General features: G+C 38.6%; 1 protein-coding gene across 5 annotated transcripts in view; it reads right to left on the bottom strand.

Annotated features, from left to right (window-relative positions):
- Positions 1-24,170, bottom strand: part of RPS6KC1 (ribosomal protein S6 kinase, 52kDa, polypeptide 1) — an 86,421-nt gene that overhangs the window by 10,021 nt on the left and 52,230 nt on the right. For all 5 annotated transcript variants that reach the window (XM_009994727.1, XM_009994729.1, XM_009994728.1 and 2 more), the window contains 4 exons: positions 18,010-18,057; positions 16,307-16,439; positions 6,147-7,724; positions 5,786-5,875 (listed from right to left, as the gene is read on the bottom strand). In XM_009994727.1, the coding sequence (XP_009993029.1) occupies positions 5,786-5,875; positions 6,147-7,724; positions 16,307-16,439; positions 18,010-18,057 (1,849 nt within the window). The remainder of the gene's footprint in view (positions 1-5,785; positions 5,876-6,146; positions 7,725-16,306; positions 16,440-18,009; positions 18,058-24,170) is intronic.

Raw genomic sequence — 24,170 nt, 5'->3', positions numbered from 1 at the left:
TTCTGTCTTTTTCCTTTCCTCTTTCTTTCTTTCCTGAGACATTAATGTTACACAAAAAGCTACAACAGAGTCAGAGATAAAATCCAGGAAGTCGTCTCTCACACTATAACCACAAGACCAGCCAACCCCTCAACACCTCTCAGGGTCAATGGCACTTTAATCTACCAGTTATTTTGCTTCTTAAACAATCTACTCCAATTAAATTACTATAATACAGAACAGCAGATTTAATGAGTGCCTGCAAACTCCTACTGAAAAACACATACACAAATAATACGCAGGTTGTCCAGCATCATATATCTATTTGGTAAACACAGACAAAACATTTTTTCCTTATTCAGTAAAGAAAAATTATAGCATACAGGCTTATAATAGCAACCTAGCAATTTTTATTTCCATGTTATATGTTTTACATTATCAGCTGCACTTTGCATATGTATTTTCAGTTCTCTAAGACCTGAAGTGACATGCTTATTTGGGAGTACAAAAAAAATCAGGTAGCACATTGAAACATTTTGTCTTTTCTGGAACCAAATCTTTTACCCACAAAGCCTTATTTTTGCTAGGTTTGCATTGTGTACAATTAGTCGCAGGTTAGATATTTAAGTGCAGGCTTCTATGAAGGGTAGTTTGTGTAAATAAGGCTTGATAGTACACAGCTTATGAAAGCATTGGAACAATATGATGCATTACTGATGGCCAGCTTCCTGCTTCATTTGTATGAAGCTACGCTCCCTTTGGCTTTACAGTGTCAACAAGAAAATCTCCAGCTTTTAGTAAACAAAGTTTGGTGAAAACTCATTGTTTGGACAAGAAAGAACAAAATGCTCCAAAGGCAAACAAGTTCTGAAATCTCATATTCAAAAACCACTACAGGGATGCAACAGAACCCATCCCCTCTGCTGGAACATAACTAGAAAAGTGTAAATAAAACATCTCGTTCACACATTGTATTTTCACAAGATGTGAGACCAGCAAGTCACTTCTATATGACAATTCACAGGTTAGATCCAAAAAGTAGCTGAAAGATTTCTGAGTAAATACTCACTCTGTTTCAGCTGAAGACAGTCTTGGCTAGTCTGCGGCTATAAGAAATTTTGGCTTTCTCTCAGGTATTAAGCATACTACAAAGGGACTTCTTTATAAAAGCTACCAATTTGATTACAAAAATCATGACTATCAAGACTGGAGCATAATTTTTACTCCATTTAAAAGGTAACAACTCTTTATATTTAAGATCAGAAAGTTGGCAAAACCAATACTTAAATAACAGAAGGTGATCATTTGCATTTCAAAATTCATCTATCTTGCTTTTCCTTCAATTAGAGCAAAACATGTTGATTCACAGGTTTTTGTGTGTGTTCGTTTCTTTTTTAAACTTATTTATAGAGCAGAATAATGGCCCCCCTGCTAGGCTGGCATTTGCTCAAGTTTCTGTCTGTGCAAATTGAATCTGTTACTGGAATTTTCCCCCCTTCAGAACACCAAGGCACATTAACCAAGAGATAAAAAGATACATTGCTGATAATATCAGCCACCAGGCAGGTGGATAATGTGAGGGAATTTTTGTTAGTTTTTGCGGGGTTTTTTGGACAAATATGTGATAAGAGTTCTCAGGGGGCATGGAGAGCAAAGGGCTGTTTAAACAGAAGTGAATCATTCTCATCTGATCCACTAATAACTTCGTATTCAGGCATCAGCTGCTTAGCACACTTTAAAACATTCAGAAAACAAAATTATTATAGAGAGGAGGAAAGTTAAAAAAAGCCAACAAATAAACCTCACATTAGTCACCTTAACCATTTTAATGCAGCAGAATTTCTCAGTTACAAGTGTTTAATTTCTTCTTTAAAAGCAGATGGGTTATTCTTGACCAAAACCCCCACAATGTTAATTGAAGCGGTGTTGAGGTTTTAGGGGATAATTTATAATCCATCATTTCTCTTGTGGGTTAGAGAAACAACATTTAACTTATCATAGGTTAACAGGAAAGATTTAGTTTGGCCATTAATCAAAGTATAGCACAGGCACTACTTTTAAGCATCTGTAGATAACTTTGTTGTTGCAGTAGTTGGTTCAGCATGAACTTTCTCTTTTTTTTCAGTTGAGTAGAACTGTGCAGGAGTGAAGAGAGTTACTCAGCTTTACCAACAGATTCAACAGCACTGTAACACACCACAACTCTGAGCTTTCCAGCACAATTCTTGATATGCAAATCATTACAAATACACTGCAAATTAGAGCCAGCAAATGCAACAGCAAAATCTATTAATGGTACAATGCCACCTGCTGTCAATAGTGGAGATGTGCCACTTCCTACAACAGATTTAACCCTGCTTTTAATTTATGCACGATATAAAATGACAACTGTTATTTGATACAAAATCAGTTCTATTGCTAGCAGGGAATGGTATGCAGCTTTTTTAACTATCTCTTCCCTCAGTTTCCTGACACTTCCCCATTTGTTTGCATTTGTTCTACTATTTCATATATACACTGCGTATTCTCTTTTCTACATATGCAGCAATGGTACCTCCCCACTTTTCGTAGGATAACGAGAGCTGAGGAAGTCCTTGCTATTTGCCATGGCAAGGATCTGATCACTGCTTCTGTAGCAAAACTACCCTGCTTTGCTTTAATACCAGATCATAACCTGGGGTACTGAACGCCCCAAATACAAAATTTTGGATCCTGCAAGCAAGCTCCACATAGTTGGACCAGTGTTCTCCCCTGATCTGAAAAGCTTCAACATTAATATGTCATTATTCCTAGCCCCTCCAGGAATTGGATTCTGATATATAAATTGTAGAATTTAGACTCCAGGTTTTCCTTCAACCAATAAAGTAACTTAAAATCAAAGTATGACTGTAGGCACTACACTGCTAAACACTTTTTAACTTGTGCTGTAAGAATGTAACACCCCAAATCTTATACATTTAAAAGATAAAATTTTTCAAAGCCATTTTCACACCTTTCACATAACTCTGCAGTACCTATATCCTACCTATTTTAAATTGAAGATAACCTGCAATCTGTTTAAATTTCACATTCATCCTCTACTTTTTCTGCCTCCAAAATTTTCTCAAAAATCAGTGCAAAGAATTGCATCCCAAGACTCATCATCTGTTCTGTGTCCAACACCAGACCTTAGAAGAGAGTTTTGATAAAAGCATCTTCCCTTTCTTGCATACTTTCAATTAGTGCATTTAAAGAACAAAACATTGTAATCACATAACATAAAATTATCATATCCAAATCCTATTCTATCCCAAACACCAAGCTTTACAAGCCAAATTTCACTGCATCCTTCAGATAGGAGAGAAAAGGAGAGGGAAGGATGAATACCCAGAGGTACAGCACACAATACTGGAAACACCAGGAAAATTCAAAACATGATAAAGACTCACTTTGAGTCACCTCATTTAGTCACTCTGTGCTATTATAAGAAATCATAGGACCTGATGAAATTTTGTGATCACTTGTTCACCTTTACAAAACTGCAGCCCTTCCTTCAGTAGCAAAAAAGCAAGCTGTGAGAAACATCTACAATCAGTTTTTAAAAGCAAGATTAAAAGAATAAAAAACCCTGAACTTGCTGAATTCCCTTAGTGTACTGAACACAATCACAAGCATAACTTAAAAATCCTCATCCCAAGAAGCAGCTTGAGGAGTATTATCATGATTAAGGGGAGACATGAATTCCAGGGACATGGTACGCTATTTAAAATGAAAAATTATCAATCAAATAAGGTGTTGGGTTTTTTTTTCCTGTAACACTAAAGTAAGCCCACTAACATTATTATTATTTAACATTGACCAAACATTCTAGAGCAAGATTTACCAGCAGCATTAGCCCTAAGAAAGCTACATTGGACTCAGCCATGCACCATTATTGAAGGTACAGGTATTAAATAATGGCTCAGAATAGGATGGAACTTGACTCCAAAATATATTTTGTAGTGTTAAGTTATACCAAGTATTACTCTCCTACAGAAAAATTAGCATGAAATAGCTATACTAAAATAAGAGTAAGCTTTACAGAGATAACATTAAGATCAAGAAATGTGAAAGGTAAGAACTGTAGAGCAGTATCAATTCAGCCATCTTGCATGTATTTGATATTTGCATTTGCAAATCTTCATCTTGTAGCTTGCCAGTTACAGACACACAAAGCAAACTGCAGCTTAGGGTAGGGCAGAGAGGAGAGGGCAACTTAACCAAGGAAAGCCTGGATGGACACCACACCTGTGCTGTGAGGTGGAAATAATGACAGTGGAGAAGACTCTATTCTTGTATTTGGGGACTTCTAAATATGATTTCAACTGCTCCCTAAACACTTAATTACTGCAGGAGTTGGCTGGTTGGGGCTAAGGGGGCAAAAAAAGCCTCTCTTTAGATCCTCATTAAAATACAGAAAAATTAAGCTTTGACTTTCATAGCTCATTAATGATGACAGGGTGGGAAAAGGCTGCACTTCCATCTTTGCTCCTACTCAACTAGGGAGTGCTTTGTAACAAGCTGAGGTAGGGAGGCAGGAAAACACCTCTTCCTAAAAGGACATCATGCACATCGGCAACCAAGACACTCTTCTGTTTAACATTCCTTTAGAATTGCTTGGATTCCCTAATTTTCTTGTTCTTGAACTAAAATGAGGTGAAGATAAAACGAAGAGGTTGCCTTGACTGGTAGAAATAATTCTTTTCTGTAATAGCTGTCCCTTTGATTTGCACCTGTATAGAAAAAATGTATTTCCTATTCATCTCAAGAGTTTGGTATTCCAATTTTTGTTGAGATCCTACCACCTTTATTCACAGAGAACAGATCCTTACTGTATTTCAGTTGTTAGACTAAGTCACAGAATAAATACCAGATGCCAAACTAAGTTCAAAACTTCTGCTGCCAGTAATTCTAATTTTTCTGAGCACATTTGCAGTCTCTGAGCTTGAGGACTACCTGCACGCCAAGCTGCAATGCCTAGCCAGCAGAAAGAGTACATTGGCATTGCAAATTCAGAATAAAAAAGAGAAACTGAAAACCTGAATAGCCTCTCAGGAGTCATTTCAACTTTAAAAGTAGGTTTTTTAAGCTAGCTATGAAATGTTTAAAGTATGAAGTTGTAAGGAAAAACACTCGATTTTTGGCTGTCACTACCATTTGACTACTATATTATTAGCAGAAAATAAATCAGAAAACAGAAAGGAGGGAGGTCTTGATTTCAAGTGCCATCCTTGCTATAAAAACCTAAGAGATACTGATTTTATCACCCTCATGATTGAGGAAAGCAGTTCTAAGAAAGAGCTCTCTTAACTATTTCAAAGCCCATTGTAGCTCATCAAAAATGTCAGAGGCATCTCTGAGCCTATTAGGGCTGCATTTTTCAAACTGCTATGTTTTTTGTTTTCTCCCCTATGTTCTTTGCCTGTATGAATTTCTGTATTTTTAAGGTTCTTAGGGTCTTAGGGTCTGCACTTTCCCTTATTTGCTCTTTTCAGTTATCAAGATGTACTCACACATAGCAAATAACTGCAAGAAAACAAAACATTCCTTAAATTTGCTTAAACAAGACACTGAATGCAATTACACTTTATGGAAATGATCTAACACACACCACCACAGTTCAACAATAAAGCAGTTATGAGCCCTCTAGCTTTTAAAGACATTCAGGAGAAAGCAAAGCAAAGTCAGATATTGCATAATCTCAAGCTCTGTGCCATAGAGGCTCCATGAGAAAATGAAAGCTGGTAATCTACTTCCCAAGTGAAACACAGTAGGTGATTGCTCTAACCTGGGGCACAGTACATTTTCTCTATGGCATCGTTGTCACAGGAATCTTCAACCTCCCTCCACCTGCTAAAATACGTTAGTTGAATGTGTCCTAAAAACAAAACGACAGGAGAAATCAAAACATTTTTCCCTTCCATTTTCTGCAGAAGTGAACTGTAATTACTCCTTTTGTAGCTAAAAACAGTATCATTAAGAATAATGGCATCATTAAGTACTAGAAGCTATTACTGGGGGTGAATTTGCTGCACTGATAATGAAGCTCTAGACAGGAAATGAAGATACTAATTACAAGATAAAACGCCTACTCAGTTAATTGGAAGCAACAGCGAATAAAAAGAAATGCATTTGCAAAAGTTCCTGACCTCTATCATTCAATAAGATGTTGTTTGGGTTCAAATCACGGCACACAATTCCTTCTCTATGTAAAGCATCAAGGGCTACAACCATTTCAGCTGCCCATCTTTGAATGCAGTCCTCTGGGATATAAAACCTGGAGGTTATTGCTAATCTTTCATCGAGGTCCTGAAAAATTTGATGTATTTCCTTCTCCCCTTCTTTTGCTATTTTGTCTTCCCTCTTTGGTGCTGTCTTTCTACATTCAGTTGCTGGTAACAAAACCGAGTCTGTTTCCTCTTTCCCAAAGTCTTCAGTTTGGTCAGAAAACAGCAACACTGCTTCATTCCTTGAGATGTCTCCATGTAAGTTAACTTCTTGAGCACCTGAGAGCAGGTTGGAAACAAATAAACTTTCTTCTTTGTTTGTCACATTTAAGGAGCAGGCTCCAAGTCCTTGAAACAGAGCCGTGTCTTCTGAACTACCTACCTCTTGGTCAGATGTAAAGAGGGTCCCGAGAGCTCCCTGAGTGACACCACTTTGTCTATTTGCTTCCTCGTGGGATGGATCAACCACTTCTGGTGCCACATGATTTGGGTCTTGATCAAACGCTTTACATGGCTCTGCAGAACTATTTAACTGTAAGACATCAGGTGTTTCTAACAACTTCACTTCCAACATGTCCCTATCAGTTTTTGTAAACTTTGTTGGCCTTGACACTGCTGCATCTTCTGTTTCATCAGACATACCAGGTAAGTTTATTAAGAGATCAGGCCTTCCTTCATCCACACTATTTACATCATCAAAAGCAGCATCCTTAAAGGAGATAACTGGCACAGAATCATTTGAACCCCTGCTAATGGTGTCTTGAGCTTTCACACTCGTTTTGCTGTCTAGGGAATCCAAACTTCTGTCATGATCTGGGACAGAAAACAATGGCTTCAAAGGCTCTGATTTTAGGGTATATAATTTTTCTCCAAAATCAAGCCCCAGGAGCTCACTAGTGCTATCTTTGCTGTCTATCCTGAAGAGTTCCATGGGGCTGTTCTTTGATTTAGTTAATGAGTCCAATATCCTAGTAGGGCTAGCTATTTCCGACTCGGGATCGTCCATAAAAAGCTTTTGTTCCTGAGATGCAACCTGAGAGGTGAAGCTGTCACTGCCAATGACACTGCATTTCTGTAAACAACTTCTCTCTTTGGTATTTAGACCTTCACTCTCCAGTTTAGCCACTGGTTCCTCATTTAGAGAGCCAGAATCAATTTTTTCTTGCCCATATTCATTGCATAATGTTAAATAACTAGTAGTGCACTCTTCTTCTGAGCTGGATCCTGAGTCCATCCACTTTGAACTCTCTTGGCCATCTTCCTGGTTGCTGCTGTCATCCTGAGAGCTTGGTGTTAGGCTGCTCTTCAGTGGGACGACCTTCAGCATGCCCTCCCCGTAGCTTTCTCTGGAATCAGTGCTGCTACCCATTTCTTTAGGACTAGGTGTTGGCTGCTCCAGGTAAATTTTAGTTGAACTGGATGTTCTGGGTTCAGGAATTTCAAAGCTCTCTTCAGGACTTCTGTTTAAGAACTTACTCACATAAGACCACAGTTTTCCTCCTGTAAGAAAAGAGAGGGGAGGAGCAGAGGGAAATCTGTCAATTTCAGTCAGAACAGAATTGGTTACATTACAAAACAGGAAAATACCTTCATTATCACAATACACTATATCCTTATGCCCACAGAGCCCGTTGGATCCACTATCTCAGGAGAAAATAATTACAGGGACCACAACTTGCTTTTCAAGCAGATTTGTATTAATACATAAATATTTAAAGAGCCGCATCTGAGATTAAGCTTCTTTTTGTTTTTTAAACTTCAGTGAAGTCTCATTTCAGAGTCTGTCTCAAGTTGCATGGTGGGGACTACTCTCCATCTGCTGTCTCAAAAGAAAACAAAAATTAGGGAAGATCAAATGGTTTAGTGCCTATCACCAGTTCTGTCTGCACTAAATACTTCTGCATCACACCTCCAAGCTCATGAGCAACATTAGGGGAGGTGGACTAAAAACCAATTAGCAAGTTCAGTAAGGTGAAGGGAATTACCTCATATTAGCAGGATATTTTAAGGATCAGTTTCTCCTTTGAAAAAGTGGGTTTTGTTAGTTAAATATTGATGTATTTTTCCCTTTAACTGCAGAAGTTTTTTATGCCTTGCTGCATTACACAAGGATTTATCAACATACTTAAGTTACACTGGCAAATCAGTTCTTTCACATCAAAGTCTCTAACAAAGTTACATCTCCAAAAGTAATAGTTACATTTAGAAAACATAAAATAGGCCTTTTTATGTTTCCAAATATTGTACCTATTAAAAAAAAGCTTACAGATTAAAAATGTAATTTGCACTAAACAAATCAAGAAGTTAACTGCATCTCTTGCATGTGCCAAAGAATCTGATTCAAATCTAGAAAGCCACCTTTGATAACATGGAAAAATGTAAAGTCAAGACGTTTCAATTTAAAAGACTGTGCAGCAGTTCTAACAAAATCTTTGTAGAAGAAAAAAAATAAGTAACCAGTCCGCTGGGCGTCTGCAAAGTTTTAATTGTTTTTTTTCTTGTTTATCTTTTATTATTATTTATTTGGATAAAACAGAGTTTTGTATTATTCCAAAATACAGTATTTCAGAATTATTATTAAACACTCTCTGTATGGGGCAAAATTCCTTTAAAAAGTTCAACAAATGAAGAAAGGATATTTCATTGCCTAGGAACAGGTTTTCTACATTCTCAGGTCTTCCAAAAATATACTATCAAAGGCAGAAAAACCTTGATACTTTAAAAATTATTTTTACATTAATTTTAACAATACAAAGTGGAGTTTTCTTGCCCTACATCCCCTGCACAAGAAAGAACTCGGTTTTGAAGGGGAGAATAAAAAACTTGCTGGTTGTGGTGAAACTCAGCATATTAAAAATATTAAGAGGGAATTCTAGCAGCTTGAGTTAAATCATGAAAATGACAACTTAGATCAAATAATCCACATGGTTTCTACCATAAGCTACAAATGGACTTAGTAGGTCACAATGACACTCGCTTCTGGAAGACAATGAGGAAGAATACCAGGTAAACGAACAGGAGCAAATGAAACCAATGCTTGTAGAAAAGGGAGTAAGGAATGCTATACTGATCACTGTATTGCACAAGCACTTTTAAGACGTGGCTCATCAGTCAGTCCCAGCAGAGCAGCAGGTCTCAGCCCAGTGAAGCAGTCTGCCTCCCTAGGCAGCAACTTCCTCGGAGTTTGCCTGGACACAAGCAGCCTGCCACCCAGCATCAGAGAGACCAAGGGCTCTGGTCCTGCCAGAAGTGCCTGATGAGCAGGACCTTGCCTTTGTGACAGGCAGTGGGTCCACAAAGGTTCTGAAGATGAAGCTGCTTGCCTTAAATAAGACATATTACACAGCTGTTCAGCTGGGCAAAGGCACAGCCAGGGGCACTGCTGTGCCTTCTGAGCCCTGCAGCTCGCATCAGACTACAGAATTACTGGTTTTAAGCTGATTCGGTAAAACCAAAAGTTGTTATCCCATTATCACCAATTTGTTTTCTAATTTTAAGCTTTTACATTTATTCATGCTTTTGCTATGGAATGGCCGGAAGAGAAAACAACAGAAAAGAGAATAAGAGACACAGAAAATATATAAGAGAAGCAACACAAGAGTTTAATTTTACCCCTATATTCTGATAACATTTCTTTAAAAAAAGTAATAGAGTTATTTTAAGTAAACAGTGACTGCAAAATAACTTTGCCCAGTTTATTAACTAGACATGGAATTATTTAGGGTCATTCTATACCAAATAGTATAATCTCATTTGACCACCATGCTCCTGCTGGTGTTTAATAAAACATGCAAAGTCTTCCCATCTCACCTGTATTACATTAATTAGAATGAGCAAATGCTAAATATTTCCCCTTATTATCCCAGTAATGCCTCACAAATTTCTTATGAAAACGCAAATCTCAGGTTTCAAAGGGAACATGACCCACATTACATTTCTGCAGCTTTGTACAGTGCCTGGCACAACAGCACCGAAGCCTCCAGACACAGCTTTAATGCAAACATTAGCACATTCAGCCCTTCCTCAAACAGAAGTCATAAGAAAAGCTTTTCCTAATGGAGGCGTGGGTTGAGCTCTGACCCAGGAGACACAGAAAGCTCAAAAGTTCATTTCTGTGGTCTGTTGCCACAGTTGTTGTTAATAGATACCAGGTGTGCTTTTAACGTGTGACACCTGAAGGGATCTCAGTGACCTTAAAGCTTCATACTCCTGTTGAAGGCAGGAAGAGGCTGGGCTGTCCTGCAGTATGGAAAATGGAAGACTCACCCTGTCATCTGCTCCCTCCACCTCACTACATGCTAGATTTCATGCAGTCTCTACTAGATTTTGGCCTCTACTCAAAGCTTTAGTGCAGCTTAAGAAAGGAGGTGGCCCAAGAAGGGCAGCTTTCAAAACCCCACAGAAAAAACACTGCAAGAATCAAGAGGTTCAGGCTTTGTTTTTTGTAAATGTTCAGTTTGAAATGTTCCATTTTAAATGCTTTCAGCAAACGTAAAATTTACAAAAGACAAAAAATATCTCTTGATCCTCACAGGATTCAGGAATTCATCATTGCCCACCTGTGAAAACAGACAGAACTGCAACAGTGACTCATCATCTCTTAGTAAAGATATTATTATTATCTTCGCTTTTAAAGAAAGAAGTTGCTTATTAATAATCACTTTGACTAAGAAAACACAGTGGAAATTACTACTTACAGCAACTCTGATTTTGAGTTAAATGCAAGTAAATAAAAGGAAAAAAAATATGTCCAAATATGTTTACATACAAATATTTCAAGACTGGCCTCCTGGTCAAGTGGAAATACATAAATAATGCTATTCAGTAATTGTGTTCTATAGTGAAAAACAACAATTTTATTCCTTTCTGAAAATGTCCAATCAAGGGTCAAACAAGAGTGATATTTGTATCTGGGTATATAATTATGCCTTTATGAATGACATACTAATAATCTTTCCCCCTCTCCCCATGTGTTGTGTAAGATCAAGAAAACCCATTAGCAAGCCATGCTAATATAGTATCAGGAATCTATAAAAACTAAAATTACAGAAATCAATCCAAACAAGTAAGCTTCAGTCATTGTCAAATAGTCTAACATAATAAATAACTATAAAAGCTACCATTTTAAGCAAAACTTTATTAGGGTGTAACACCATTTCAGAAGTAGAGTATTAACAGAACTATTTAGTAAGATTTTCTTCTACCACGCATCAATTCTACAACTAGTCCAGCTCATTCTTTCTGTTTAGCTCACAAAAATCACCAAGTTCTATATTCTCCACAGTTATTCAATATAAAATTACTTATTAGAATTGCCTTAGCCACATTTCCAGCACTCTGGAGGTTCTACCTCTACTTCAAGAGGCAGAATCTACAAAGCTACTGTCCAAAATAAAGAACAGGAAATTCCTGCTTAAAGTAACCAAGCGATGAAGCTGACTAGGAATCTTGTTAGTTCCATAATTCTTTAAGTATTCTTTCAAACAATTTCTGCAGTTTTTTTATTATTAACAGCACTGGACACATGAACATCAAAGTGAAGATACAAAGGCTATATAGTACATATCACAGGATAAAATAAAACCTATCAGATCAGCAAATTTATTCTCCTAAACATGTTTTTTGTTCTAGCTGTCAAGAAAAATTCATGACCTATTGGATTTTTCCTCATCTGATGCTCAGACACTTACCATTTCAGTTTCACATCCACATTTCATTTCATAGCCTGAAAAGTGGCTGACTAAGGAGACATATCCCAAAATAAATCAATGGCTTTTGCTATCTTGGCCCATAAGTTTACTCCAATTCCTGCAGAACTGGAATACAGCAAAGAATGCAGTAATCACTGTATTTAGGAAATCCCAAAGAATCTCAAAGTGAGCAATCCAGGCTTCTGAATAATTGCAATAGGATAGGGAAGAAAAAACAAAGTACTGAAAAGCATCTGTCAAAATCTGGCCAAACTCTACATCACAGCACAAGAATCTGTTTATGGCCAGGAGCACCAATCCTAAATCAGGCACCTCACGTGAATTACTGTTCTTCCCTACTGGAAAAAGAACAAACTTGGGGTTTTCTTAGGATTTCTATCCTTTTCAACAAAGACATGGCTGCTGGTAAACTTAATTGCCTTAATATATAATTACTACATAAAATGATGCTTGTATAGTTTCTGGGCCAAAAGGGAACCACACATGTAGGCACTGCCATGATACAATAATAATGTTCCACAGCACCTGAATGGCACTCACTGTAGGGTTGCAATACACATGAATTGGAAGTTTATCTCCAACCTAATGTCTAACATGATAGTACGACAGTAGTTACAAACACCAGTCCTATATACACGGCTGCTTCCACTGCTGGTCTGGTGAATCTCTGCTATGAAGTTTGCCAGTTTAGGCAAAGCTCCCACTTCCCAATGCACTTTGAGCAACAGCTAGTATTTCAAAGCAGCCTCCCGAAAAAGTCACTTCCCAAGGACCATATCACCTTTCCTGCATTTTCCAACTGCTGCTGAATCTTGAAAGTTAACACTATCTTTTCCTAACAACAAACCCTCAGCTTTGCAAGCCAGAATGCTACTGCCTTGCTGTCTATCAATTCCTGAGTGTAGCAAGAGCCTCTTCAGCATGAAGTTTCCTGAGTGCTCTCCAGAGCAACAGCAACTCCAGATTGTTTATGCTTAAAGAGATTTGACAGCTTCTAACAGCCACTTAAACTTTGATGTCCCATGGAAGCCCCCCAGCCTATTTTTGAAGCATCTGTTTCTAAAATTTCTCGAGTTAGTACTGCCAAGAAGTAGTGAAGCCTTATTAACATCAGATTGGCTCTCTACTACACTAGAATTTGCCAAGTGCTTTCCAACAAAGCTACAAGATAACTTTATGGACTTCTGTGCTTCTGAGACACCCTTGAAGCCTCCAACTGTGACTGTGAGAAAAGCCTGTATGAGAACCCAAGATCTCACTCACCAATTCCGAGCATGCAATGGCATGATGATTTTACACACACATCGTCTTCATCTTGAGCAAGAGACTGGGGTCAATCTTTCAGAATTCCATTCAAAATTCCAATACTGCTGCACTTAATACAGCTAAAATTTACTATGAACAGGAACTAGCAAGCTGCTTAGCAAACAGATAATGTTGGTACATGACATTAAAACCTTCTCTGAATTCACTATAACTCAAGCCATTGACTATTTAATAGTTTACTCCAGAATCTTCCAGTGGTGCAACTAACATATCCAACATAATAAACCACCACAAAATAATATATTTACAAATTTGACTGGCAGTTATCTTCTTTCCTCTTGGAACACAACTACTCAAGAGTATGAATGTTATGAGCATTCGCGAAGTTACGGAATAAAATTTTAGAGACTATTGCTTGAAAAGCATTGACCGAGAAATTTCTATCCTTTCCCAAAATAAAATGCAAGTACCTTCTCTACTTATATTTGGATTGAGATGGACAAAATTTTAAGACAAGCTTTATCTGTAGGGATCCCAAAACTTGAAAATGAAGCCTTTTCTCCTCAGTCACCTCTAAACATGAGTCTCCTGGGACAGGGTGAGGTGCAGAAGCCATACAGTTCTAGAAGTAACAAAAAATTATTGCCCCAGTTAGGTATTTGGGATCAGGCCCCACACCTGCAGTACATTTTTTTTAATGCATTCTCAGGCAATTTACTCATAAATTTGTACAGCAGCTATCCCTCTTTAGAAGAATATTGCTCCTTTTCCTTCCCCTTTGCCTGTTTTGACCCTAGCCAGTAAGTTCATGATAGCAGGCAACTATCCTTAAAGAAATTAATCTTATTGATTCCCTGAAAAATCAGGAAAAAGTCCTGAGGGAACATCTTTTTTTAATGGTTTGCAAACAAGGACATAGGTGAACCCCATTTTCAACCTACTTGGTGCTTCATCAGAATATGAGGGAAAACCCCATGCAGTTTGTAACTTATACCCACAACTGTCTAAGTTAAGTGAACCCATGTACCATGTATTACCAACAACTGTTCTCACACACATCAAAATCCCTCTGGCCCCCAAAGCCCTCCCCTCCCTTGCCAGCACAGCCTGCCAGTCCTCCACCCTCTCTGCAATGCTCCCCAGCACTCCCTACACTCCCTACCCCTTGTTCCCCTTCAGAACTCTCCCTGCAAAAAGCATTCATATCTAGTTACCATCTCCTCTCCCAACTCCACCTCAAAATAAGCCACTTCCTTCCAAGTCTCCTACTTGCACAGCTTTGATCCACAACTGGGAGAGTTGATGAGTGATGGCTGCCCCCGAGTGTGTGTTTGCTGCCAAGCCAGCCAAAGTGAGGATGCTTGACAGACATCACCTTTGCTGTTGTCAGATTAAACAAAAGGTGAGTGATGCTCCACAAGGCTGTGTATTCAACAAATCTGATTTAGAAGACACTAAGTAAATTAAAAATCCTTCCCTCACATAACTCAAAACGTTACAGCCAATGTTGGTAAGACCAAGACATTCAGGCTAAGCACAATTCCCTGGATTTGTGACCATATCAAAGATGACCAGGAGACAATCATTCTTTTATGACAATACTCCATCCACCCTGAATGTTAGGCTGAGGTTTGTGTTCTTAAATGAAATTTAAGATCATGCAATGTCTCCATTCTTCTCACTCTTGTCTCAATAAAATTATCACTTCCAGGACATTGTATTTGTTAGCAGCCCACAAAAAGCCTTCCTTAAATTTTTGTTCTCTCCATCTGACAACTACTGCTCCAAAATTCTGCTACTTCTTCACACAGTATTCCTTCTGTCTTGAGAAGGAAGCTCTTCACAAAGAGAAAAACTGTAGGTCTTCAGAAACTGCAGAAATATTAGAAACAGGTTAAATAATTATTTCATGCTAATTATTTTATTATGCACTTGGTATCTGACAACAGTTGGTTTTGTGCTTGTTTTGGTTTGTTGTTTTTTAAAATATTTCTCCAAACAAAACATACCAGTCTCTGTGGTAATTACAGTTCAGATGAGAGTCTCCAAGTTATTCTGCTGAATTTCACACACCTCAAAAAAGGTAGTATTGCAGAGAGCTACACTATAAACCCTGGAGAACACCATCAGGCAGCATTGTAATGTGAGGCTTTTTTCTTCATGCATCACTACTCATGGCAAAATTAAGTCATACATAGCAGAAACAGTCATTCATGTTGTAAAGTTTAACTGGCCTCATGTGACAAACTGTTCACGAAAAAGCCAAATCCTAAGTTATTAGAAAAAAAAGAAATAATATTCAATATAATAAAAATTATCTTCTCTGTCAGTGAGCTTAGTTCCTTCACATCATCCATTCTGGCTGAATTAAGTTTTCCTTAAAAAAAGAACTAATAGGAATCCCAAAATTTATATTCTGCATTCATTCTAAACAAATACGGGTAATTATATTTAGGGAATATTTAAATCCAGGTGTTAGATAAAAAAATCAAAATGTAATTATTTCATGCCACCTGTTCCCTTGTACATTTAACAGGAATTTTATAAATAGTTTGAAGGCACAACTCTGTGGTTCTGCTTTGAACTTCCGTGTGATGCCATGAGCTATTTTCTTAAAAATCCAGATCAGAACAACTATGCAATATTAACCAACAGGCAAATGTTCATGTTTATTAGCAGACAGTTACTAAATTCTCGTTAAAACACTTGTCATTTTAGCTGTAAGAGGCTAGAAAGATTTGCTAGCCACAGTTTACAAAAGTAGTCAAAGAGTATCTCTGAGAGATGACTGCAAGTACTGCAGATAGGTTTTGCATTCACTCTCCTGTAGAAAATAAACAGTTGGAAGCTTTCAATATTGCTAAAATTCAAGCAACCCATCAGGACTTGAGGCCATTTGAAGCAGGAATCAGATCCACTGCAGAATGAGAGGGGAAAAAGGGGAGAGACAGAGGAGGGGAGTGGGGTGTCTTACATGACATCTCTTAGGCACACTAAAATATTTTAATTAGATGTATACGAGAATAATTTGACAATGAAATGTACTATTGATTAAAACTTAAACCTTTGACTCTTTTCAACAATATACTTAAGTGAGAGACAAACCTTCTGCATGCTGTAACACAAGAAAGACAGACTCCTCGGAGATGATGTACTTGTGCAGACACACCATGTTGGGCACACAGCGGGGAATGATGGTCGTTCTGCTCCTGCTGTACTCACTACTTTTCCTTAGACCCTGACAGAGAACAAAAAGGTCAGTTGTACCCTCAGTTGCCTTTGGAGCCTGCTGTGCTCTGTGTTTATCAACCAAACTAATCTATCCGAGTTACTCTGGGCTTCAGAGAAACCACTCATCTGCTGCTCTATGCCCCTCGGTCCCCCGAGGCTGTGCTGATGGCATCTGGCGCATTTCCAGAGAACAGAAGATGGCACAAAGCTGCCATTAAAATCAATTACATGGGTCAATGTTTTTATTAGAATCTCTCTCAAACTAAGTCATCAGGATGACACTCAGTTATTTCCCTGTGACCTTTTTTTTTGAATTTTATTTTTGTGTGTGGCCAAAAGACACTGTTAAAAAGATTCAATTCAAGTTCTAAAGAGAACTGACTGCCTTAGCCTTACAGGTAATCTTCACATTTCCACTGTATTTCAGTAAAGGCAACCACCACCACAACAAAAAGGAAAGGATTAGTCTCCTTGAGAGGTAATGATTTTTGGGAAGTAGCATAGAGATGAAGTTGCCAGAAGTGAAAAAATTGATGTGGGAGGGAGAAAGGAAGGGAAGAGAAAAAGAAAAAAATGTCAATAGTGTGACCTATTACGATATTGATAAACATAAGCAGTTATATGGGAAATTCAATGTTAGCCTATATGCCAGAAGACAAAGTGAAGTTCTACTATACAATATTCACAAATAATCCTTTCTGAGAAACAAAAAGGGTTTCTGTACCTTGTGCATACTTGAGACAAACCATTTCAAATGCCAGATGCACAAAGTTAAGGCTGGGTTGTAAGCCAGACCTGAAGCAAACTTACAAAATGTTAATAACTAAATAGAGCTTCATGTTGGGGACACATTTTTTTCAGCCCCTCCTTCCATCAGCAGTTGAATTCGTGTCAAGGGGAGCCTGAAATAATGGCTACAACAATACTCATACTAAACTAATTCTCAGCATCACAGATGCTCTGAGCGCATTGGGATCTTGATCTGAGCACTTCCTGAAACATGAAAGAGTAATGTGAAAAACTGCATTCTGACCAATTAATGATTAGTTAATTCAATCATTTAGTAACATTCAATTCAGTTTTCACAGCCTATCAATGTAAAACCTAGGAAAGAAATTTCAAATAAGACCAGTCATCCAGAATCCACTTTGGCAAATATGTTCTTCAGCTAAGGCAAGACCAAAAACTAAGAGTTGTGGACGTACTTGGGCTAAGGAGAATGTTCACCTTCATCAGCAGCCTGCACATGTCCTGAGCCACCAGGGCTTTACAGATGTTTTAAGCTGCACATTGAAACTGTGATTCTTTACTGAAGCTTGCCAGGGTGTTGGCCTCGATAACCAGTGGCAACTCAAGTGAGTAAATCAGCATATCTGAGCATTAGAGATGTTACAGACAACAGAAGTGAAAGCAAGTGAATATCAACAAAAAGAATTCCAGTGCACTTAACAGGGATATATTTATTAACATAACCATATATCACAGAAATAACTATACAGTAGATGCAAATTGATCTTTGTGTGTTGGTGTAATTTAGAAGGCTAAACTGTATAGAAAAGTAATAAGACTTTACTCACCTTCAGTACAAATGTCTGCTGTGTTCTTGTGTCCATTACGAGCAAAACCTAAGCAAAAATTATTAAGAATCACATGAGTAAGTTAACGAAGTATGGTTCTTACATTTACTGTTCAATATTCTTATAAAGAAATTGTCTAAGTAATGATTTTTAAAAAATTAAAGCCCTGCAGCATGCATTTGATAACCAGTCTTTTTTTAGGAAAGAAATAGAACTGAGGACATAGATGTCTAGAGAACTAGCAGAATGCCATCTGTCTCCCAATCAGGTAACTTAAACAATGAATCCTAACTTGATAATAGAAACAACCTACCTTCAAAGTGCAACACTTTTCCCCATCAGGCTTCCTATACACCAAACATGTTGCCTACCAGTGGGTTACCAGAGAGGTTTTTTTTGCAAGGTGGCTAAATAGCTTCTTTCTAAGAAGCTGAACTAAAACCCGGCCATACACATGCCTAGGACAAAAAAAAAAATTTTATCAAACACAGACCTAAGACAAAAAAAAAAATTTTATATATATATATATATAAAGGCACATAGATATAGCTATGTTTTACCAACTGTAAAATTGCTGCTGTTTTCTTCCTCCACTGCCATTTCTGTTTTGCTGCACTCATAAGCCACTACAGAATTGGATACTGTAGACTAGTATTAAGGTAACAACAAGAAAGGACTTATTTAAGAAGAAATGAGTAGATGGGTTTGCTCCAGAGATGAGAAAGGTGCAAAAGAACCTCTTTTAAGAGTACATCACCTCTACTGAAAACACCCTAAACACATTACAGCAATGAAACAAGTACTAAATAGCATCTTTCCTCTTAGCAATCTCCACTTAAATGTTGAAAACAAAACTAACAAAAATATACATGTGTATATATTTCAGGAAATGCATTTTTAGGGAGTTGGATCCCTCTGTATCTCCTTCTTCAAATCACTCTGCTCAGGAATTTTATTGTTTTAAAACTTCAAGAACACAGATGTTCTTGCAAAGCACCAGCTGCAAGACAGCCACATGAGCAGCACAAGCTCAACCCTCCTCTAGGAACGAGAGTGTGCAGTCACTCTTTACTTACAATAGACACTGTAAACCTTCAAGAATAAATATTCATATACAGTTATATCAAAATATTTAGGCTGCAAAATCAAATACCTAAAGGGATGCAAATGCCAGTACTGGGGTTACCAAACTTTGAGTTCTATAGACAAGATGCAGTGAAAACAAAGACATAAACAAAGACTTCTTTCAGAGGAATGACATGTCAAAAGTAAGATGGTTTTGGATTCATTAAGTGCCAGGAGAAGGACAACACAGCACACAGTCTCCCTTATCCCCCAGCTGTGTGGGGCAGTGAGGCAGTCATGCCTGCTGTGTCTGGAAAAGTGAGGCCTACCAGGTGACTTTCCCCACAGAAAAGGGAACTGTGGAAACAGCCGTCCCATGCAGTGCCCACAGCAAGGTGAGGTGGAGAGATGTAGAAGGCCCAGGTGGCCAGGCCAGGAGGGGAGGGCTCAGGGCAGGACTATTCTGGCTTCCCCTAAGCAGCGGCTGCAGCTAAGCAACCTTTGCTCTTTGGGATTGAGAAATATTTTTGCTTTGAAAACACTGCCCCCCATCCCACCCGAGAGTCTCAAGCGAGAGGAGCAAAACTGGAGCCTTTTCTAATCATTCTTCTCTCAACAAATTTCTCATCACAACAACTATGAGCAACAGGCATCTCTCCACCGCAAAGGCCTCTTTTACTAGGGTTGCACTCAATTTGAAGAGGTGTTCTGTATCTTGTGGTGAAAAAAAATATCAACAGAAGTTGGTGTTACTGAGATTTTTTGGCAAAATGAATGACACACAGTTCCCATGTCAAGGGCACGGTCAGGAAAGGCAGATGTCCTCAGGCCACCGAGTTTGCTTAACAATTTTTTGGGCCTTTTACCTGGGGCTTCCAGAAACAATGGAAACCACATGAATAAATAACAACTGTAAAACTGTTTTTGTTCACTGGTTTTGCTTAACCAAGAGGCATAAAATTAAAATTGAAGCAAAGAAAGAAAACCAAGAGAACAAGAGAAGAATAAAAGCCACTTTACAAGAGGTGCCAAAGGAAGGTAAAAATGGCTTGGAAACAAACCACTGTTTGTTTACAGTCACTTTCATCTTGTCCCAAGTTTGTTTGTAATGAGACACCATTCACATTGAGGCAATAAATATGAGAACATATGCGATTTATTTTTTTTTTAAATGTGCCCTTTGACTGTCAATATCTCCCAAACAGGTGTTGGCTAAATGATTATAAATTGGCCTCTGGATACACCTCTTCAACTGAGCCATACAGGACTGGCGATAATATAATTAGACCTAAAAACATCAGGCTGGTGAATGCCTTCCATCTGTTTGGCAATAATGTTTAGTTAACAATAGTCTTTAAAAGAAGCACCTTCAACTTCAGCTCTTAAAGTTATTTATAGGGCCATTCTTAACACACCAGCACTCTTGCTAACAAGAGCTTTAGCCACTTGGAAATTATTAGCCATACGGCTGTATATGAAAAGGAATGGCAGCATTTAACATCTGTATCTCTCCAGATTTACAAGCATCAACCTCATTTAAAGTCATTTCTTAATGAACAGTTCCGTGGTCTGTATTAATATTACAGTTGCATGCACAAAGATCATAAGGAGCCAAACATTTTTTTAATACCAACAGTAGGCCAATCAGTAATGAAGCTGTCAGCATAAAGGACAGAATAATAGCTTCTTTAACCCTCAAACAGGATTTGTTCATTTGTAGAGTAGAAGACACCAATTTAAAAACTGCTCATGGGTTTGCTCACCTTTATAAAGACAAAAATCTAATTTGGTACTAATTTGATACAATTGTCTTTCCAATAAGAGGCTCCTAAAGCTATCTTTTATTCTATGATAAAACAACTGCTATGACTAAAACTGTCATGGAATAATTACCTTTGATAGCATACCTTATTGCACAAATACAATTAATGTATTCCTCCCTTTCATTTTTCACACTTGCTTATCAGCACTGTATTAGCATATGGTGTAACAGAAGAGATTAGTGAGCCCTTGCCCTATTAGACAACATATAGACTGACTACCACCAACAAGAATAAAGTTGACAACAGGTCCCTTTAGGGCCAACTTCATCTGTTGGTATATTACAACATCAAAATGAAAGCAGCAGCTACAGTTTTAGAACAGTAACAACAAAAAATAAACCCTGTGTGCCTTTGAGGTTAGTGACCTAGACGGACTAAGCAAGTCTTACTAACTAGCTTATTTCTTCTTCCTTCCCATCAAGCATCACACCTTCTCCTGATGATCATCTACAGCTCCACTTAATTTTGTGGAAAATTGTTGCTTTACTGATTCAATATTGACCTTTCTGCAAGACTGTTTACTCCACAAGGGGCTTCAAGAAGCCCAGGAAGAACCATAAAGGAACATTAGAAATTCACCTAGTGATGCTCCATGTGGATGTGGCAGACTGCTTTACATGGGTGCAACAAACCAAAAATCTGCTTCAAGGGGAGGTAGCCCACATGCATATTACAAAAAGGTGGTTTAACCAGATTCACTCCTATAATTAAAGGACCACATGAATTAATAAATCATTTATCAGAAAACTGACATTTCAGGAAGCAGTAAGACCAGGAGAGAGACTGTCACAAGTATATTTGCTTGACTTTTTAAACATAGGATCATAGAATGGTAGGAATTGGAAGGGACCTCTGGAGATCAAATCAACCCTCCAACAAAGCAGGATCACCTAGGGCAGGTCATAAAGAAATGTGTCCAGCCAGATCTTGAAAGTCTCTAGGGAAGAAGACTTCACAACCTCTCTGGGCAGCCTGATGCAGTGCTCCATAACCCTTTTTTTTTTTTTCCCTCATTTTGAAGTGGAACTTTGTGTCCCAGTTTGCATCCATTGCCCCTTGTTCTATCACACATCATGACTGAAAAAAAGATTGGCCCCCTTCTTCTTGACACCCACCCTTCAGATATTTATAGACATTAATAAGGTCCCCTCTTGGTCTTCTTCAAACTAAACAGTCTCAGGTCTCTCAGCCATTCCTTGTAAGACAGATGTTCCAGGCCCTTAACCATCCTTGTAGCCCTCTGTTGGAATCTCTCCTGTGTATCACTGTCCCTCTTGAACTGGGGAGCCCAGAACTGGACACAATACTCCAGAAATGGTCTCACTAGGACAGAGTAGAGGGGGACAAGAACCTCCCTGGACCTGCTGGACACACTCTTCTTAATGCACCCCAGGATACCATTGGTCTTCTTGGCCACAAGGGCACATTGCTGTGCCATAGATAACTTACTGTCCACCAGGACTCCAAGGTGCTTCTCCATGGAGCTGCTTTCCAGCAGGTCAGCCCTTAATCTGTACTGGTGCCTGGTGTTATTCCTCTTCAGGTGCAGGACTCTACACTTATTCTTGTTGAACCTCATTCAGTTCTTTGACCAGCTCTCCAGTCTGTCCAAATCTTCCTGAATGGCTGCACAGCCTATAGGTGAATCAGCCAATCCTCCCAGTTTTGCATCATCAGCAAACTTGCTGAGGATACAGTCCCCTCATACAGGTCACTGATGAAGATGTTAAACAGGACTGGATCCTGCACTGACCCCTCAGGAACCCCACTAGTTACAGGTCTCCAGCTGGACTCTGCACCATTGATCACTACCTTCTGGCCTCTATTGTTCAGCCAGTTTTCAGTCCATCTCACTGTCTACTCTTCTACCCCACACTTTCTAAGCTTGCTTATGAAGATGTTATGGGAGACAGTGTCAAAAGCCTTGCTATAGTCAAGGCAGACTACATCCACTACCCATTCAGTAACCAGTAACCCATTCAGTAACATCTACCCATTCAGTAACACCACTGTAGAAGGCTATCAGATAAGTCAAACATGATTCTCCCTTGGTGAATCCATGATGGCTACTCCTGATAACCTCCTCTTCTTCCATGTGCTTAGAGATGACCTCCAGAATGAGTTAGTCCATCATCTTTCCAGGGATGGAGGTGAGGTTGACTGGTCTGTAGATTCCTGGATCCTCCTTCTTGCCCTTTTTGAAGACTGAAGTGACAGTGGCTTTCCTCTAGTTCTCAGGCACCTCTCCTGTTTGCCATGATCTTTCAAAAATTATGGGAAAGTACTAGATCAACAACATCAGCCAGTTGTCTCAGCACTCGTGGGTGCATTCCATCAGAGCCCATGGATTTGTGTATATTCAGTTTATCCAAATGATCTCTAACCCAATCCTCTTTGACCAATGGAGAGTTTTTCCTTCCTCCAGGCTTTCTCTCTTACCGTCAGGGTCTGGGATTCTTGAGGGTTGGTCTCAGCAGTTAAAACTGAAGCAAAGAAAGCATTCAATAACTGCTTTCTCTACATCCTGTTATCAGGGCTTCCACCTCATTCAGCAGTGGCCCCACATTTTGCCCTATCTTCCTTTTACCACTGATGTATTAGAAGGAGTCCTGCATGTTCTCTTTTACTGTCTTTGCCAGATTTAATTCTAAGAGGGCTTTGGCCTTCCTTGTTGCCTTCCTACATACCCTGACAACTTTCCTATGATTCTGCCAAGTGACCAGTCTCTTTTTCCACATACTGTGAACTTGTTTATTCTACATGACTTTCTTCAGCAGCTCAATCATGCATCCAGAACAGAAAAAGATGAGCAGCTCTTGCCTTACCAGACTGCTGCAGAATAGTAAGCCTGCCATTGAAAAAACTGCCAACTTATTCTCCTCATCTCATGCTTTATAGACAATTTCTGGATAGTAGTTTTCCCAACAAGACTTTTTCATTTGCATTCCTTCATACTTCTACCCCATTGCAAAAGGGAGTGCTTGCAAGTTTTTCAGTAATTCTTTTTCTAAAATTTCTTTTTAAAACGCAAAGTGCAAATGGCACAAGGAGACAAAAAGAAGGATTCCATGTAGCATTCCCTGCTGCATAACTGTCCTTCAGAGCAGATCACACAGAGATGCTTGTGTTAGATTAGGCTGTTCCTTGATGCATAAACTGATGGAACTTGTTTCATTGATGATGACTACTGTGTAACTTGTAATATTTGATACCATTTAAACAATGAGCTGTTGGCTGTAATGCTGAGCATCCTATCTCAGAGGAGAGGGAGAA

The sequence above is a fragment of the Chaetura pelagica genome, unplaced genomic scaffold (genome assembly GCF_000747805.2).
Source record: "Chaetura pelagica isolate M959 unplaced genomic scaffold, ChaPel_1.0 scaffold2, whole genome shotgun sequence".
In the NCBI taxonomy this organism is placed as follows: Eukaryota; Metazoa; Chordata; class Aves; order Apodiformes; family Apodidae; genus Chaetura; species Chaetura pelagica.
The sequence above is the reverse complement of the archived record's forward strand: the minus strand, read 5'-3'. Positions and strand labels throughout refer to the sequence as shown.